The sequence below is a fragment of the Monodelphis domestica genome, chromosome 2, assembly GCF_027887165.1.
Source record: "Monodelphis domestica isolate mMonDom1 chromosome 2, mMonDom1.pri, whole genome shotgun sequence".
NCBI classification, from domain to species: Eukaryota; Metazoa; Chordata; class Mammalia; order Didelphimorphia; family Didelphidae; genus Monodelphis; species Monodelphis domestica.
The window spans coordinates 513,987,164-514,006,494 of NC_077228.1; the positions used below are offsets into that span (position 1 = coordinate 513,987,164).

The window sequence follows — 19,331 nt, forward strand, 5'->3', positions numbered from 1 at the left end:
GCTTCCAGTAGAAGGTGACACCTAAACTGAGCCTTGAAGGAAGCTTAGGATCCTAAGAGGAGAGGCCTACAAAGATACCGTCTCTCTCCATGTAACTTTCAACCTCTAAAATGAATGGATTGGGTTAAATGACTCTAAAGGTTCCCTCCAAATCTAGAATCTAGACTCTAAATCCCAGTCATTCTTCTACTTCACCCTGCCCCAATCACACATATTATCCCAAACGTCACTGAACCCCAAACCCCATCAAGATGCTCTTTCCAGTGTCTCTCATATTTATCCCTTCATTTCTATTCCCATCCATCTGTCAGAATTTCATTATCTATCATCTGTAATATCATAATTCAACAAACATTTAATAAGCATCCATTGTGTGCAAGGCTCCATGCTATTTCTAGCATATACAAATATTCCTTAAAGGACAAGGATCAAGGAAGGTTTCATGGAGAAAATGGCACTTGAGCTGCATCTTAAAGGAACAGAGGAGTTCAAGAAAGTAGAGGTGAAGAGGGAGTGCACTCCAGGCATGGAGGACCAGGAGGGAAAATGAGGCCTAGGGTGCCTAACAGAGTGCCCTGTTTGAGGAAAAAAGAAAAGGAAAGTTTGAGGAAAGTCTTGCCAGTCCATAGAGTACAGGAAGGGGAATAATGAATAATTAGGCTAGAGTGATAGTCTAGGGGAAAGATGGCAAAGTTCTTTAAGAGCTAGTGGCTTCAGACACTTTCTAGCTGTGTGACCCTGGACAAATCACTTAACCCTTATTACCTACCCTCTTATGATTTTTCTGCCTTGGAACTGATACTGGTTCTAAGACAGAAAGTAGGGGTTTGGTGGTGTTTTTTTTAAAGGCCAATCAGAGGAACTTATGTTTGGAGGAACTAGAAAGCCAATGGATTACTGAATAGAGGAGTGATGTGCTCAATTCTGTCTCTAAGGAAAATCATTTGGAAGATGCATTAGAGTGGCGAAAGACTTGAGGCAAGGTAACCAACTTCAAGGCCAGTGCAATAATCTAGGAAATAGGGTATCAAGAACTCAAGCCAAGCCAGTGATTATGAGAGTTGAGAGGAGATTAGATGCAAGAGGAATGGCAAGATTTTCCATGTGGGATGAAAAGCAGGGAACAGCTGAGAGTAATGCCAAGTTACCAACCTTGGAGACAAAAAGAATGGTGGGGCCTTTGTAATCATGCTTCAGGTACTTACAAACTATTTGACCATGGACAAGTTAAGTCTCTTAACCTCAGATCCTCATTTTCCTCATTTGTAAAATGAAGGCTGAAGCAGGGTGGCCCCCAAGGACCCTTTTGACTCTAATTCTGTGATCCTTGATCTTCTGAGACAATATTAGGTCCATGCTTCTCAATGAAGTGTTCCCCAGTCCCTCCAGCTGAAAACACCTCCCCATATTTCTTAAAGCATTTTATCTAGACCCCTTCTTAGCCTTTTTCAAAGATTCTTGTTTACACTCGGCTTGTCTCATCACCTTTATTGGAATGTAAACTTTTCAAGGGAAAGGATAGTGCATTTGCCCAGTGCCCTATCCAGGGTTGGGGTCTAATGATGGGGGATTGAATTAGATTGACTAGAAGGGACTAATGTCCTTCATTAGTGCTCCAGGCATAGACTGGCCTGAAGTGAAATCTTCCCTCCTCAGGGCCCTGTGCCACAAGTCTTCTAGAAGGGTCAGAGCCAAGTCTTCCTTGAGAAAAATGAGGAAGCCCCAGAGAAGCCAAACATTCAAAGATCCTACCCAAAGCCTACAAAAGCTTCTCTGTGACCAGATCATTTACTCTGTCTGGGGTCTGAAATATCTGTCCCAATAAGGAAGGAGAACATGGTGTAGAGAGAAGCTGTTTCATTTTTCACTAGAAGAGTTTATTATGGAAACAACTCCCTGGAATTCCCGATCACATGGCTCTGTCCAAACCCATTTGGATTCTCTTTTCAAGGAAAAAAAAGACAAAGGAGAAAGAATACCCAGAACACTGCCAGAAGCCATCTCACCAAGGATGAGCTATTGGATAAAGTCTTGGATAGGGAGGTTTAGTTGACTTTCCTTGGAATGGAATCTTTTATCTCATTAGGTCTCCTCCAGATTTCCTGCCTTAATGCTTTCATGGCCCTTCATTTTCTTAGAATTGGGTTTAGTTCATTGTTTCCTTACCCTCTATAAGACAATTTCTGGGGAAGGTACCCTAGACCCCAGGGCAGATGAGTGCAGGTGTAAGAAAATACTCTGAGGACAGATATTTATACCAGGGTGAAAGGGGGGAGAGGCACAGATGGGCACCTCAAGATTTAATGTTCTTGAGGTTACAGAGAACCTTCTACCCTAAGAAACCCTTTCTCCCTTCAGGGCCCCCTCACCCTAACAAAGATTATCTGACTGTGTTTAATAACAAATTCAAATCAGGAAGGTATCAGGGTAGAGGGAATAGGGATTTGCCCTATGCTTTGCCACAGATTGAGTTTGAGTCTCTCTCAGCTTTTGAGCTGAGGCCAGGCCTCACAGGCTTGTGGAGGGTTTCTTTTATTCCTTTCCATGCTATATCTATGCTAGCTTCTTAATTTCAAAGTCTTTAGCAGTAGACAGGAAGAGGAAAAAGAGAATCTGACCTTCAGAGCTAGTTGGGCCTGTCTCTTCAGGCTATCGTCCCTAAAGACCAGTCTTACAGTTCAAGCAGCTCTCCTAAAATCCTTTTGTTCAATGGCATGATCCATAGGAATCCGGGTAGAGCAAACATTTGGAAAAAATCCAGGAATAGGAGTGATTTCTATTCCAAGAGGCAGGGAAAGCTCCTTCCAGTCTGAGGTCCAGGAAAGAGTACCCACTCCAGAGCAGCTGTCATTCTCCAAGTCTCCCCTACCCCCTTCAACTGCCTTCACTGTCCATCAATCTTCACTCTAATATTCCAAACCCTTTCTGTGCAATATTTTCCCCATACTGGTTCTTTTCCACTTTGTCAAGAAATCAACCAAACAATAAATCAAGCCTGATCTATAGTGTTTTCAGATTTCTGAGATAAGAATGCTCACTCTGAACATTTTAATAATCAGCTCACTGGTTTGAGCTGGTTGTAGCACACTCCTGGGAGCTCCACAGGGTATGGACCAGCCAGCCTCAGCCTTCATTCAACAGGGCAATACCCATGTGGGCTCTTTTCACATGTTGAGGATGGGAGGGGAAGTCTGCACTTCATTTCTTTGTCCCAGTTAATATCCTTTATCCTGGGAAGTGGTTGTCTCAGATGCTAGATTGCTGCCTACAACTCTGAGTGTCTACATTCCCTTGGGCTAGTGCTCATGCTTTCCCCTCAGTAGCTTCTATGGCTCTGAGATCCTCCTAAGATATGAGTAACGGAGAAGAAATTCAAAGAATGCTTCTTATTGGGATAGTTAGGTAGTTCAGTGAGTAGAGGGCCAGGTCTAGAGACAGGAGGTCCTAGGTTCCAATTTGACCCCAGATACTTCCTAGTTGTGTGACCCTGGGCAAGTCACTTAACCCCAATTGCCTATCCATTACAATTCTTCTGTCTTGGAAACAATAGTTAGTATTGATTCTAAGACAGAAGTTTCCACCATCTTCTAGTGAGTTGCCAAAATGATCAACAGAAAAGGAAAAAGGAAGGGCGCATGATATATGTTTTCTAAGCCCTTTAGAAAAGATGGTGTCATCCCTTTGGCTATCGTAGATATCGTAGATATTGAGGGTACGGGCACAATTCAGCAGGGAGTACCCCACATGAATAGACCTGGGTCTATAACATTATTCAGCATGCTGTAGGTATTTGTTGTAAACACAAATAGGTTTAGGGCAAGATTCTAACCAAGAGTACATATTAAACACTCTAAGATCAGAGCTAGTTTCCTAAAGCAAGTGAAGGAAAATGATGAGAAGAAGCTGCAGAAAAAGGTACCTGGGTCAAACTGCACTACCAAAGAAACATACTTTGTGAGAACCAGTGGAAAGGAACCTGAACTGTTGGAACCAATTCCTTATGAATTTATGGCATAAATGACTGTAAAAAAAAAGAAAGAAAAGATTCTTGGATTATGGAAGAAAAAAGGATGCAAAGGTAGAGTTTTAATTTAAATTTTTAAAAGAGAGATTCTTCCTATGGGAACTTTCTATTTGAAACAGGAGAGTCATAAGCCTTAAGCCAAAGAAATGGAGTTGTATTTTAAGCATCAGCTAGTATATGGTCTGGGCTTTTGGAAGGTCCCTGCTCTTCCTCTAACTGTGGTCAAAGGCAGTTCTAATCACCCAGTAATCATAGAGAAAGGCTTGATTGAATACAATAGAGTAGTAGTGTCTGTTCCCTAGCCTACAAACAGAAACATGGACTGAGAAAATCATAAATTGACATTATCCATGTTGTACTAGATTTTTATTTATTTTGTTAAACGTTTCACAATTACATTTTAATCTGGTCTGACTGCACTCGTGAGTCTAATACTTCTGTACTAAAAGACTCCCAACAGCTGTGTTAGGAAATAAAAATGGACAACTCCCCAGCTTTTATCAAGGGTGATTGTGGACCATGTGTTTCTCAAAAGGAATCAGGACCATCATGCACCTGTCATCAAGAAACTGCTGCAGGACACCACCCCAACTGGTCTGGCTTTCAGTGCAACTTGTTGATAATCCTTTCCCAAAGACTGTTCCTAGAAAGACTATTCCCCAGAAAACAAGTGTGCTGATTGGGTTCTGATGGCTTTCTAGGGAAAGGCATCCAGTCTGAATGCACTTAATATAGTCATGCCTGTTATCTCAGGAGTTCTTTTCTGATCCATTAATAGTTCTTTCCAATCAAGCCTGAGTTTTGTCACAAGGTGAGGATGGATGTTGAGATGACACGTGTGTCTAGCGATCAGGGACAAAGAGTAGGAAGAGCTGGAATACATGGCTACTCTTGAGTGCTTCAGGACATCAACAATCTCATTAGTGTGGGAACCACTTCCAATAGTAGGGCTAGTCCTGATCCCTCTATGCTCTTTCACCCTGTGCAACTCTGGTCTCCAACCTGACATGGGTACTCACCAGGGGACCAATCCAGTGCGAGATTGGAGGGGAGGCACTTTTCCCTAGGTCTTTTCACCTTACAACAATGGTATTTTGTTTCAGACAGAAAATAATCTGCAAGTTCCCAATGTAATCCAGCCTTCTCCCTATTCCATTTTAGGCCCTATTCCCTATACATCTGAAATAGAGTAATCTTTTAAAAACCAAAACCCCAAATCATATACCCGTATAAAAAAGTTATAAATCCTATGTTTTTGTTCTGTGTTTCTACTCCCACAGTTCTTTCTCTGGATGTGGATAGCATCTTTCTCATAAGTCCCTCAGGATTGTTCTGGATCACTGCACTGCTGTTAATAGCAAAGTCAGATTACAGTTGATCATCCCACAATGTTTCACTTTCTGTGTACAATGTACTCATTTCACTCCACATCAGTTCATGGAGGTCTTTCCAGTTCATATAGAAATCAAGCAGTTCATCATTCCTTAGAGCACAGTATTCCATCACCATCATATGTTACAATTTGTTCAGCCATTCCCCAATCAAGGGACACCCCCTCATCTTTCAATTTTTTACCACCACAAAGAGTATGGCTATGAAGATTTTTGTACAACCATTTTTATTATCTCTTTGGGGTACAAACTTAGTAGTGGTATGGCTAGATCAAAGGGCAGGCAGTCTTTTAAAAAGCCCTTTGAACATAATTCCAAATTGTCTTCCAGAATAGTTGGATTGATTTACAACTCCACCAGCAATGCATTAGTGTTCCATTTTTGTCACATCTCCTCCAACATTTATTTTCTTTTACTGTCATATTGACCAATCTGATAGGTGTAAGGTGGTACTTCAGGGCTGTTTTGATTTGCATTTCTCTAATAAGGAAGAATTTAGAACCCCTTTTCATGTGATTATTGATGGTTTTGATTTCTTCATCTGAAAACTGCCTGTTCATATCCCTTGACCATTTGTCAATTAGGGAATGGCTTGATTTCTTGTACATTTGACCTAGTTCTCCTAATTGAGAAATTAGACCTTTGTCAGAGCCAATTCACTATACATCTGAAGTGTCTAGCCAATTATGCATTCAGATGAACTGTCCATTCAACTTTATAACATGGTTTTTTATAGGATAAAAAGCTATTAATACCAATGTTGTACTCTTTTGCTTTCAGATTCATCTGCCAAAAACAATTTAATTTACTATCCAAGCCATTTCTAGCTTGGAGAGAAAGAGGTATCTACATTGGCATAGTTCCCATCCCCTCCAACTCTCTTCCCCAAAATGATCTCAGTTAACATTTATAGGAATCTGAGCCAGGCCTAGAGATGGGAAGTCCTTGGTTCAAATCTGTCCTCAGATACTTCCTAGGTGTGGGACCTTAGGCAAGTCACTCAATCCCCATTACCTAGCCTTTTTTTTTTTTGCTCTTCTGCCTTGGAACCAATACACAATATTGATTCCAAGATGGAAGGTAAGGATTTCTTTAAAAAACCAAACATTTATAGGAATCTGGAACAAGGAAAAAAATGTTGAAATACAGTCTAGGTTAATATTTAAGGAGCAGTGAGTACCCAACCAGCCATCCCTTCACTCCTAGACCACTCCCTCACTTGAGGAATAAACAGACAGACCTCCTCTCCTTCTCAGTGGAGAAGGGTGGGTCTTGGAGTCAGACCCAGTGGGTGAGAAGTCAGTAATATAAACATTGTAAAGGCATAAACTATAAGTAGCTATTCTTTATAGAAAAAGGTTGAATATCAGGCTTAATCCTTTTCTCTAAGAAAAACCTTTTTGTCCTTAACCTATCACCTTTCAAAAAAAACTTTCCCAAAATTTTTGGAAAGGCCTCTAGAAAAAAATAATTATTTCTTAATATTTTTAGAAAGTCTAGGAAGTTTTAAAAAAGTATTCCATAGTTAGGATAATGGGCAATCTTCAACCACTTGTTTTTTTCTGTGGATTATTAGGATGAACTCTTCTGAATGGCTATAAGTTTTCTTTAGGGAGTTTGTTAGTGGTCCAGGACTTGGTCTGGTGAGCCCAAGATAATTCATAAATCCTACAATAAGATGATAACCTCCATCTAGAGAATGTCATTGCCTATAGAGAATCCTTTTCCATTAGGCTCCAGACTGGACCCAAGGTCATAAACACAAAGTTGGAAGAGCCGGCAGAGGTCATCTGGGCTGAATCTCTCTCATTTTAGAGAAGAGGAAAGCTGTTCTGAAAAGACTCAAGGACTTGCCAAGGTACCACAGATAGTGACCTGCAAAGCCAAGATACAAACCCCGTGCCCTGGCTGGTGTGCCTCAGATTCTCCTACAGGGAGAACAGCCAAAATTTTGGACTAGCATTCATCTCCCTGCAATCCTTTTTTTTTTTTTTTAATCTTTACCTTCCAGCTTAGAATCAATACTATATGTCAATTCTAAGACAGAAGAGCAATAAGGACTAGGCAGTGGGGGGTTAAAATGACTTGCCCAGGGTCACACAGCTAGGAAGTATCTGAGGCTAGATATGAGCCCAGGACCTCTCCTCTCTAGACCTGGCTCTCCATCCACTGAGTCACCTAGCTGCCTCCTCCCTACAATCTTAATGCTGTAATTGTGACCACTGAACAACCATCTCTTTTGTTGCATCGTTTAAGGATCTTGTAGAATTCTGACATGAAAGATGCCTTGTTAGAGGAAATCCTTGAAGTTCATTTTTATCTCATTTTTGCCCCTGTATCCCCAGAACCCGGCACGTTGACTTGCCCTTAGTAGGTACTTAATAAATTCTGGTTGAATTGAACAGTTTAATCACAGTAACGTGCTGCTGTTGGGATAGAAAGATTAGAAAGACCCAATAAGGATGACAGAAATGATAACAGCATATCATGATCTCCTCCGTTCTGTGGAATGGCATGTTTAGCAGCAGCTCTGGATGCATGGATGATCCTATCATTCCCTGGGGTGAGCATCCAGAAGCCGTGAAAGTCCCTTCTGAATCACTAAGAAAGAAAGAAGACCCAAGCCCTGCCTGGTTTTGGTTCTTTAAAAAAGAAAAAGAAACGAAGATAGAAACAAAACTTGGTGTCTCCTAATAACAATTCTAAGACAGAAGGGCATAGGGCTAGGCAAACAGGGTTAAGTGACTTGTCCAGGGTCACCCAGCTGGGAAGTATCTGAGGCCAGGTTTGAGCCCAGGACCTCCCAACTCCAGGCCTGGTTCTTTATCCACTGAACCACTTGCTGGCCCACTGCCTGCTTTTAATACAAAAGGCATCTAAGGCATTTGGATTCCTTGGAAGCTACTGAAAGACGGTGTTTGTGGCACCCCAGTCTGAATTGGAGGATTCAGTGAACTGTCCCTGGCACCTCTAGATTGCCTCTTTGCCAGTCATTGTTGCTGATCTTGAAGAAAGAATGTGTTTTCCCATTCTTCATCAGGAGGATAAAAATGACCCTTTCCTAAGCCTGGTACTTGGGCCTCACCCCCACCTCCCATCACCCCCCTACACACACACACACACACACACTGTTGGGACCCCCGCTGGCCTCAGCACACCACCTAGTGTTACTTCCTCCGCATCCCTTGGCCTGGTCCACCCTGTGCCCTCACCACCTTTGTCCATGCCTTCTCCCCTTCAGCAGCCCTGTCTGCCTGCCTGACTCTGGTCTGGCTCTCTCCACAGGTGGTGACATTTGACATTGGCGGAGTGAGCGGTCATGCCAACCACATCGCCCTTTACTTTGCAGTGAGGTAGGACGCTGGGGGAGGGAGTTTCCTGCAATGTCTCCATCGTGTCTAGGACCCACCAGAGCCAGGAGCCATGTTTGCTTTGGAATGGAGGGGGCAGTGGGGGCGGGGAGTCGGAAAGATGGGGGAGGGGACTTCCTGCAGCATCTCCTGCCGACTAGAGCACGGAGCCACCTGCACTGGCTGGTGGGGTGAGGAGGCCCCAAACCTCTCTTCCTATGAGTAGGCAGTTCTAACCACAGCCAGTAACAACAGTGGTGCTTTGGAAGCCCAATGCCACCTTCCCCCAAAGATCTCGGTGCCCTTTTGCACACGGCATCCAACTCATCATGACTACATCCTTTTGGGGGAGTGGAGAAAGGGTATTAGATTTGTGATCTCATTAGATTAGGGAGCTCTGCATGAGGAAAGTCCCACAGTAATAGTGCAGACTCCCCCCCCCCCATAATCAGCCATCTTGGAGAGTTGTCTGGACACCTGGAGGTGGGTTAAGTGGCCTGCCCAGCGTCATCCAGTCAGCAGAGTGTGTGTTAGAGGCGGCGCTTGTACCCTAGGTGGACTTTCTTGGCATACTGCTTCCAGAGCCTCTTCAGAGGTCAGGAATCGTAGGAGCCAGAATCCCAGATACTGAGAGAGCTTTCTGCAGTTTCCAGAGAATGCCGGTTAGCACATACGTTATCTCTTTAGACTTTTGCAACATTTCTTTGCTGCGAGACAGTGTATGGATCATGATCTCAACTTTATAGAGCCTGACATTTGGAGAAATAAGGAAGTGACCAAGCAAAGTCTACAGTCATGAGTCAGGGCTCCTTCCTTTACAAATGGGCAGAACTTAAGGTATCAATATCTCCCTCTCTCTCTCTCTCTCTCTCTCTCTCTCTCTCTCTCTCTCTCTCTCTCTCTCTCTCTCTCTCTCTCTCTCTGTCTCTCTCTCTCTCTCTCTTCCCTCTCTCTTTCTCTCTCTCTGTCTCTCTCTCTGTCTCTCTCTCTCTCTCTGTGTCTCTCTCTTCTCTCTGTGTGTGTGTCTCTCTCTCTGTCTCTCTCTCCCCCCCTTTCTCTCTCTCTCTGTCTCTGTCTCTCTCTTCTCTCTCTGTCTCTCTCCCTCTCTCTCTCTCTCCCTCTCTCTCTGTCTCTCTCCCCCCTCTCTCTTTCTCTCTCTCTGTCTCTCTGTCTCTGTCTCTCTCTTCTCTCTCTGGCTCTCTCTGGCTCTCTCTCTGGCTCTGGCTCTCTCTCTCTCCCTCTCTCTCTCTCTGTCTCTCTTTCTCTCTCTCTCTCCCCCCTCTCTTTCTCTCTCTGTCTCTGTCTCTCTCTTCTCTCTCTGTCTCTCTCTCTGACTCTGTCTCTCTGTCTCTTTCTCTCTCTTTCTCCCTCTCTCTCATTCTCTCTCCATATATAGTTATATGCTTATATATTGAATACACATCAATATATCAATATTTATATATTATGTATTCATATTATATGTATGTCTTACATAATATTTTATTTATAATTGCATATCATATGCATATATTATTGAGAGAGTAAATTTCTTACTAAATAACCTTTTCTAAAAGCAATTTAAGTCTGAGTGGCAAATCGTTAATGAAAAGTATACTGACGGGGGCTCTAGATCCACAGTTCTGAAACCCAAACCCGTAGATTGCTAAAATCCTGAGTAGTTGTAGTTAATGAACACTGATATTGAATCTGCTGAGATAGACAGATAGACAGATATCCAAAGATTCAAATAGGCGTGTGCGTGTGTATGTATGCACGCACGCACATGTACACACATAGAGAAACATACAATATCTAACACCTTGGCTTTCTGATCTCATCCTTCCCTTCCCAAAGCTCTTGTTTGTCCTGGGGGGAATGCTTAGTGGATCTGAGGTAACTAAAGAGAAAAAAGGATAGCTCCAGAGTAAGAAACTTCTAACCTCGTCTCGGAACAAGCCTTATGCCTTAGTTTAGCACGGTGGGGATTCAGGCCTGCCCCTAAAAGGGGCAGAGGGAACAAAGCAAGAAACTAATGAAAGTTTAGAACTGAAGGGGTCCTTAGAGAATAGCTAGTCTTATCTCTTCATTTGGCATAGGCCCAGAAGGGAAAGTGGCCTACCCAAAGTCACCCAGGTCGTTGGTAGCAAAGCTGGAATACTAGCACCAGGTCTGATGCCTTGTAGGCTGGGGTTCTTCCTGCCACAGCAAGAAGCCAAGGCTCTACCCTACATGCCACCTGCTGAAAGATGAAACAACCCCAGACCGCATTTCCAGGCAGCATTTCCTGCTTCCTCTGCTTGACTCTGGAATGAGCTAAGTCAGCCACAGCTCACCTCTTTTTTTTTTTTTAAATCATTACTTTCTGTCTTAGAATTGATATTAAATATTGATTCCAAGGCAGAAGAGCAGTAAGGACTAGGCAATGGGGATTAAGTGACCTGCCCAGGGTCTCATAGCTAGGAAGTATCTGGGACCAGATTTAAATCCAGGACTTTTCAGCTCTAAGCCTGGGTCTCAATCCAACAAGCCACCCAGTGGTCCCTCTTCAGGAGGGTCCTGGTCTTCCAGGAAGGCAGACTGTGGATGGACAAGAGAGTTATTATCCTACCTAGAGATCAGCATCAACCCAGGGATCCAAAGTGTAGGCACCTTCCCCAGGTGGTACATTCCAGGTGAAAAGGTTCATCAGCCCCTAAATGTGGCCTGTGACTTTTTCCTTTCGATTGTCATAGTTCTGCTCCCTGCAGATTGTTGTTCAGAAGCTACCCAGGCACCTTGGGAGCAGCCGTGTTTCCATAAATGTCTTGGGCTCATTTCAGAGTGTCCTGTGCTGCCTCCCGTAGACACCTGAAGCCCAGACAGCCCATCCCTATAGGGCTCACCTTTCTGAACTGGTTCAAGTCCAGAAACCCAATGACACATTGGAAGAATTTCAGCTCCAAGAGTCCCCAGAGTGCATCATGCTTCCAGGTAGAAGAGGGTCACAGCCGTAGAAGCCCTCACTGTATCTCCAAAAAGCTAGAGCTGAGAAGACCTTTAACAACGATAGCTGAACCATCCCAAGGGGCTACTGACTGCTGGCAACTGCCCGAGGAAGGTGGCTCCTGGCGAGCTTTACAAGTGCCATCTCATTTGATCCTCCCCACCCTAGAGGTGGATCCTAGTATGACCATTTTACAGTTGAGGAGACCGAGACAGACATGGGTTATCTGGATTGCCCGGGTTCACACATCGAGTAAGTGTCTGAAACGGATCTGAATTCAGATCTTCCTGATTCCAGGCCTAGTGCGCTCTCCATGGCACCTCCTAGTTGCAAGTATGATTATCATCATTGACAGTTGAAGAAATTGAAGCCAAGTGACTTGCACCCAGGTCACACAGCTAGTAACAAAATCTATACAGAGTAAATACAAAACAGTATCAGGAAGGTAGGCCTCACAGAGGAGATGCCCTCTGAGATGAACCTTGAGGAAGCCCAGGATTTTAAGATGTGGGAGCAAGAAGGGAGTGAATGCATTCCAGACATGGGGGACGGGAAGGGCAGAGGCTTGAAGGTAGAGGATAGGAAGTAGGCCCAAGTACCATCAAAGAAGCCTGGAAAGTCAGGCTGGAGCCTGAGAGTGACAAGGCTTAAAGGCCCAAGATCAGTGCTCTTCCCATTAAGCTACCTGGCACTGGTAAACTGCCATTAGGTGCCCAGCTCTATGCTAGGCACGTAGGGTACAAGGAAAAGCAGAGGCATCATCCTGACCCCTGGGACACAGATAGGTGTGTCCAGACTGAGTCAGAAAGAATAAACAGAAATTTTTGCTGAAAACTATAGCCGTTACCATGGAGGCAGTAATGTATTGAAGAATATTGGACTTGGCTTTAGGAGAGGTCTGAGTTTATAACTCCTTCCATCTCCTCCATATGTGGATTGTATGGATTTATTTATATACATGTCGCCTCCCCCTCCTTGAGACCGGGGCTATTTCTGACCTCCTCTGTGTCCCCAGCACTTGGCCCAGTGCTTGGCCCTTGGCAGGCACTTCGAAATGCTTGTGGTTTGATAAAATCCCTTCTCTGGCACTCCTCTCTGTGACCTTGGACAACTTCTCCGAACTTCCCGTTTCCCCTCTGAAACATAAAGATATTCATGCGTTGCTCTATATATTCCGTGGCATTATTGTAAAAATAAAAAGGTATTTTGAGAACCTTAAAGTCCCTTAGAATTACACGTCATTGTTCCTCCCAAAATGACTTCAGGGGTAAGAGGTTGCATGGCCATGTTAGATTAGAGGAGGATTGTGAGAGAGCTTCCTGGAGGGGACAGGCTGGCTGGCATGTCAAGGCAGGGGCCTGCTGAAGAAGCTGCCATCTCCAGCCCCAGCGTTCATAGGGCCAGCACCACGGACAGCAAGGTGTTATAGCCCACTGGTGTGCTGGCTGACTCCATCCTCACAATGCCAGACTAGAACTCAGCAGCAAGGGGCAAAGGAGCCCCTTCTTTCCCTCCTTTTCCCCGCTCTCCATCTGGCCTCACATCCTCAAAGGATGAGGACATACTGGCTTGGAGGAAGCAAAGAGTTAATTTTATTTTTAGGGGCCCTTGGGTTTTTTCATGGCTGGTTTCACAGAGGAAATAGAGCGTGACCACATCGCTTAGGTTCCTGGTGCCTGAGCAAGCAAGCTCTCTCACCATGTGCCACTAGCTCTGCCTGATATCTCCAGGACTGGGGTGAGCTAACTTTCTAATGGGAGGCAATGAGAACATATTTAAGTCTATACAGAATCAATATAAGGGGAATAAATACTAAGTAGTCTGGGAGGCAGAGTAAGAGCAACTAGACAGGGTAGAGGAGAATCTTCCTGAAGAGATGGTTCTTGGGCTGTATCCTAAAGGAAGTGGGGGTAAGGAGGGAATGTGGTCTGGACTCCATCCAAAGAGGTAAAGAAGATCAGTTGGGCTGAATTTTGCAGAGTGTAGGAGGGGATAGCATGTTCAAAGAAGCTGAAAAGATAGGTCTCAGGCCAGACCGTGAAGGGCTGTAAACTTAGCAGTTTATATTTTAACCTGAATAAATAGGGAGTCTCTGGATTTTATTGAGCAGGAAAGTACTGTGGTCAAATCACGTTGGCAGCAAACTATGGAATCAGAAGATCCGATCAGTAGACCTGGTCCTGGAATATTTGGACCAGGAACTAATCAACTGTGATCTAACCTTGTAGAAAAATCCAAGGAGAGTTGAATCCCACGGATGTTTGGGACCAACTTCCCCCCTAATGCCAGAGTCAGACTGTGGGTCCACAGGCAGGATCTTTTCAACTCCCTTTCTGTCTCTGGTCACAGCTTTATCCGTGATTACTGGAATGGAATACTGTTGGCCCTCCCAAGGGAATTTCAGGCTCCATTTCAAGTGAAGGAAGAATTTGAAGAGCTGAGCCTCTTACTTGAGACTCTGACATCACAGCCATATGTATCTCAAGTCACAAAAGCATTTTATAAAGGAGAGGATGATGGGCTTGGATTCATGAAGACCCAAATTGGATTGCATCTCAGACCCTTACTGTGTGACCTTGGTTTAGCATTTTGGGGCCTCAGTTTCCTCATCTATAAAATGAGGCAGGTGAACTTGATCCTCTGATGTTTCTAGTTCTAACTCTCTGTTCCTATCATCTCCTGTGCCTCTGCCCATCTCTTCCCAATGCATAGATGAACTTCTGCATAATATTTTATTTAGGGGATTTCAGAGCATTGCACCAAACAGGGAAGAAAAGGAAAACTCTTTTCTTCCTTCTGTTGATTTCCCCTCTAAGGCTCTGTTCCGCAATTTTGTAGAAATGGGCTTTGGTTTTTTAAAAAGCTGGACTGTCTACTTGTTATCTTTGCAAAAGTAAAGGACTAGGGGTGTGGCACACTAGATACACATATGCCTGTGTTGGCAAAGGTGTGGCACATGTGCCCTGGTGTGCTGGACTGGGCTGCTCCATTCCCCCTCTCCACGCTGTCAAGGACATTTTTCATATGCCCCAAGCCCTCTGTCCAGAAACCCAGTGCAAGCACTTCCTCCCTCCATTCTCTGGGGTAATGCAAAGGGCTCACAGATGGCCTGAAGGTGCACTTTGGGCATGGAATCTCTAAAAGGTTTGCCAGTGCTGACATATACTGTCACATTTAATTGATTAGTTGGCTAGTCTTACAAAACTGCCTTGTTTTCCCACTTTGTTCCTCTCTTAACAGAGGTCCTACTACCAGAGGGTGTGGCTAGGAGAGAGCTAGGTTCAAAAATCAAAGTGGTACCAAAACAAATAATCTCAATAGCAGCACCTGGAAGGATGGCTAGTGCTGGAGGAGCTCAGGCTTCTGGCCTTGTTTTCCTCCCAAATTCAGGGCCTGAGAATCTCCCCATTTTCTTGTGGTTCTCACTGCTTCCAGCTTAGCCAACCAATTGAAGACCTCGGGCATTGTCTCTGGCCCATAGATTCATCTGTTCATTCCTTCTGAAGTCCATTAGGTACTTCTGACTGTTTGGTCAGCTACATGGTGCCATAGTGCACAAAGTACAGGACCTGGAATCAGGACAACTCATTTTCCCCGAGTTCAAATCTGGGCTCAGACATTTACTAACTGTGTGACCCTGGGCAAGTCACTTAACCCCATTGGCCTCAATTTCCTGGCCCAGGGTCACACAGCTGGGAAGTGGCTGAGGCCGGATTTGAACCTAGGACCTCCCGTCTCTAGGCCTGGTTCTCAATCCACTGAGCTACCCAGCTGCCCCAATTTCCTTATTTGTTAATGGAATTGGAGAAGAAAATAGCAAAGCCTTCCATTATTTTTACCAAGAAAACCCCAAATGAGGACAGGAAGTATCAAACATGAATGAACAATAGCTATTTGGGATAAGCACTGTGCTCACTCTTGTGAGGGATAAGGTGTTTATGACCATATGTTCTTGCCTTCACAAAGCTTCTAGTCTGGGAGTGGGCAGTATAGTGCAGAGGGAAGAACCTTGGACACGAGTCAGATTCAAATTCTGCCTCAGCTACTTCCTATCTGTGTGACCCTGAGCAAGTCCCTTAATTTTTGTGGGTCTTAATGGGAAGAGTGTCTGACCTGAAGTCAAGAAGATAAGGCTTTGAATTCTATTTTTGACATTTATTGGCTGTCTAATCAGGTTCCACACACCCACCCACCCCCGCACCCCACCCAATCCTGGAATCACCCTCCCACCTTGTCTCTGCCTCCTGCCTTTCTTGGCACCCTTCAGGATAGGGTTCTGATCCCACCTTCTGAAGCAGGCCTTTCCCAGGTCCCCCCAAGGCTAGTGCCTCTGAGATTACCACATGTACACAGTTGTTTGCGAGTTGTCTTCCCCCATTAGAAAGTGAACCCCCTGAGGGCAGAGGCTGTTTGTGTTTTCCTTTTTTATCCCCAGCATGTAGCAAAGTGCCCAGAACCCTAGTCAGCCAAGAGCCGCCTCACAGGGTTGTTGTAAATGTAAAAGCTTGATAGAGATGCCCGTGTTCTCACTCTAGGTCGCACGGGAGGTGCTCTCTGAGCTCACTTCTCTTTCCAGCTTCTTTGGCCCTGTGGTCAAAGGTGGGTTGGGTTTCCCTGCTCGAAGACTCTCAGTTCACAGAGTGGTCACTCACTCTCTGAAGAAGGGAGCAAACCCTGTTCTGGACAGGGGACCACCGTGTAACACTGATGGGAAGGGCCAGGGTCTAACACACCCTCCACATGACACCATGACACATCAGCTGTTAGAGAAAACACAGGAAGAAGAGGATGTGAGAATGGGAGGGGCCAGCTTGGGCCAGCAAGCAAGCAAGTCTTTTTTTTTTAAAAACCTTTACTTTCTGTCTAAGAATAAATTCTAAGACAGAAGAACAGTAAGGGCTAGGGTATGGGAGTTAAATGACTTCCTCAGGGTTGCACAGGTAAGAAATATCCAAGGCCAGATTGAACCCAGGTCTTCCCATCTCTAGGACTGACCCTCTATACACTGTACTACTACCTGCCCTAAGCAAGTCTTCTTTCCTTCCTTCCTTCCTTCCTTCCTTCCTTCCTTCCTTCCTTCCTTCTTTCCTTCCTTCCTTCCTTCCTTCCTTCTTTCCTTCCTTCCTTCCTTCCTTCTTTTCTTCCTTCCTTCCTCTTTTTTCTCTCTTCCTTCCTTCCTTCCTCTTTTTTCTTTCTTCCTTCCTTCCTTCCTCTTTTTTCTTCCTTCCTTCCTTCCTTCCTTCCTTCCTTCCTTCCTTCCTTCCTTCCTTCCTTCCTTCCTTCCTTTCTTTCTCTCTTTCTTTCTCTCTCTCTTTCTCTCTCTCTTTCTCTCTCTCTTTCTTTCTCTTTCTTTCTTTCTTTCTTTCTTTCTTTCTTTCTTTCTTTCTTTCTTTCTTTCTTTCTTTCTTTCTTTCTTTCTTTCTTTCTTTCTTTCTTTCTTTCTTTCTTTCTTTCTTTCTTTCTTTCTTTCTTTCTTTCTTTCTTTCTTTCTTTCTTTCTTTCTTTCCGTTCCCTTACCTTCTGCCTTGGAATTTTATTGTACAGAATCAATATTGTGTTTGGGATCCAAGGCAGAAGAGCAGTAAGGGCCAGGCAACAGGGGTTAAGTGACTTGTCTAGGGTCACACAGCTAGGAAGTGTCTGAGGCCAGATTTGAACCCAGGACCTCACATCTTTAGCCCTGGCTCCATCCACTGAGGCACCCAGCTACCCTACAATAGTATACTTCAGACATTTGAGGAGTCAGATATGGCAGAGGGTCTTTGCGTACACACACATGCCCCAGCTGTCACAAGTGATCGATAGACCACCAGGCTTGTTCCACATGAGCCCCTAACACATGGCCTAACTCATCTCCCAGTTTCCCTAGGGTGGGGAGGAAAACATTCAGGAGTTGTAATACTAGAGCTCAGTCCCTGACCTAGAATATACCAAACTGGGTCACCAGCTGCCTGCATAGACCCACAGCAGCTCCCAGCATGGCTAGCCCCAGGAGAGCAATGAAGCCTGGGGCCTGAGAAGAGGAGAGGGAGGACAAGGAGGAATAGGGAGATGGAGGGGCCTTCAGCTGGGCGTGTCTATTGAGCATCTGGAGGGCCTCAGCTAGCCTATGATCTCTCAAGAGCTCTCCTTGTCAGCAGTTGTTGTCGGGCTGACTGGACAGATCGGGGCCGCATCAGGGAAGACTACGGACCCCATCTTCCGTCTTGCACTTCTCTTAGCCTGGGGGCCCCAAGCAGCAAGGGTGGCGTGATCTGCCAAAAGGAGAAGGCCTGGAGAGTTGGGAGAAGAGGTGTCATTTTTAGCTCCAGCCATGTCTCCCTCTCCCTGAGGGTTCTTCGTTGTTTCCCTGAAATGAAAATGCTTCATTAATACCATCCCCATTGAAACCATCCAGTTAATGAGCACGTTTCCTGGAGCCTGTTGGGAGCCCTGGGAGCTGCTGAGGGGCTGCGGAAAGGGAAAAAAAAGAAACGTGACCCAGCGCCTGCAAGGAAGCAGCTGGAGAATTATTCCCTGAGAGGGCAGCTTCAGGATGACTGGAACTCAAGGCTTGTCTTTAGCTCGCTGAGCCTGCCACTGCCTCTCGGCGACCTCCAGGCACCTGTCTAAGGCAGTCAATTTAGGATCAGGTGCCAATCCAAAGTGGTAGAGATCGTCTCCACATAGGGAGTGCCCCATACAGATGAAATCAGAGATCCAGTAAAAAAACAAAACAAAACTACTGATAAAAATGTTCAGGGTAATGTCTCTCAACAAAGAGAAAATAAATAGAAGGAAAACATTCACGCCATCCCACAGCATTTTTATCATGATATTAGATATGTAGATTCAACTTACAAAAAAGAAATTTTAATCTGTATTTTTCTGTTACATTATGGAATCGCTTCGAAATTGAAACAGAGATTTCTAAATACTTAAATGTTGAAGGAATATAGGACTGGGCCACAGTTACTCAATCAGGAAAAGCTTCCTAGGGTCAAGTGAATTGGGAGTTGGACCTTGAAACAGACAAAAGTTCTGGATTCAAGAGAAACAGCATGACTCAGGGAGGCCACAGCAGAAGCCCAGGAATGGAGCGATCAAGAGTAGCACGTATCTGGTAGTGGAAAGAGCCTTGGCCTGGGAATTGGAAGGAGACCTGGGTTCTAGTCTCAGCATCCTTGCCATTAAATAGTGGTGTGTCTTTGCATAAGTTACTTCCCTTCCCTGGACCTCAATTTCCTTCTCTGTAAAATGACAGGACTTGAATAGGGCCTTCAGTGGGTGTCCTTCAGCCATGATGTTCCATGATTCCAATATGTGGGAAAACAAGGAACAGACTGTCTTGACTGGAGCAAAAGATCCATGATGAGGAATAACAAGACCCAAGGTTGGTTACCTAGAGGGGAGGAGGAGGAAGAAGAGGAAGAGGCCAGGAGGGGCCTTGGTAGCTCCACCAAATAGTCTGGAACAAACGGATGACTTCCCTAGAAAGGAAACCTCAAAGCATCCAAGTTTAGTTCTCATTCCCCAGGATAATACCCAAGGTGATGGCAAGGGAATAGGGAATTCTGGCTGACAGATTGCATCCTGAGTAAGGTTGAAGGCTTCAGAGCTCT

General features: G+C 44.8%; 1 protein-coding gene across 3 annotated transcripts in view; it reads left to right on the forward strand.

The window, feature by feature from the left end:
- Nucleotides 1-19,331, forward strand: part of PIGL (phosphatidylinositol glycan anchor biosynthesis class L) — a 155,061-nt gene that overhangs the window by 121,764 nt on the left and 13,966 nt on the right. For 2 of the 3 annotated variants that reach the window (XM_007485806.3, XM_007485807.3), the window contains exon 4: nt 8,701-8,768. The exons of the other annotated variant lie outside the window; for it this stretch is intronic. In XM_007485806.3, coding sequence (XP_007485868.1) covers nt 8,701-8,768 — 68 coding nt within the window. The remainder of the gene's footprint in view (nt 1-8,700; nt 8,769-19,331) is intronic. 3 annotated transcript variants of the gene reach the window in all.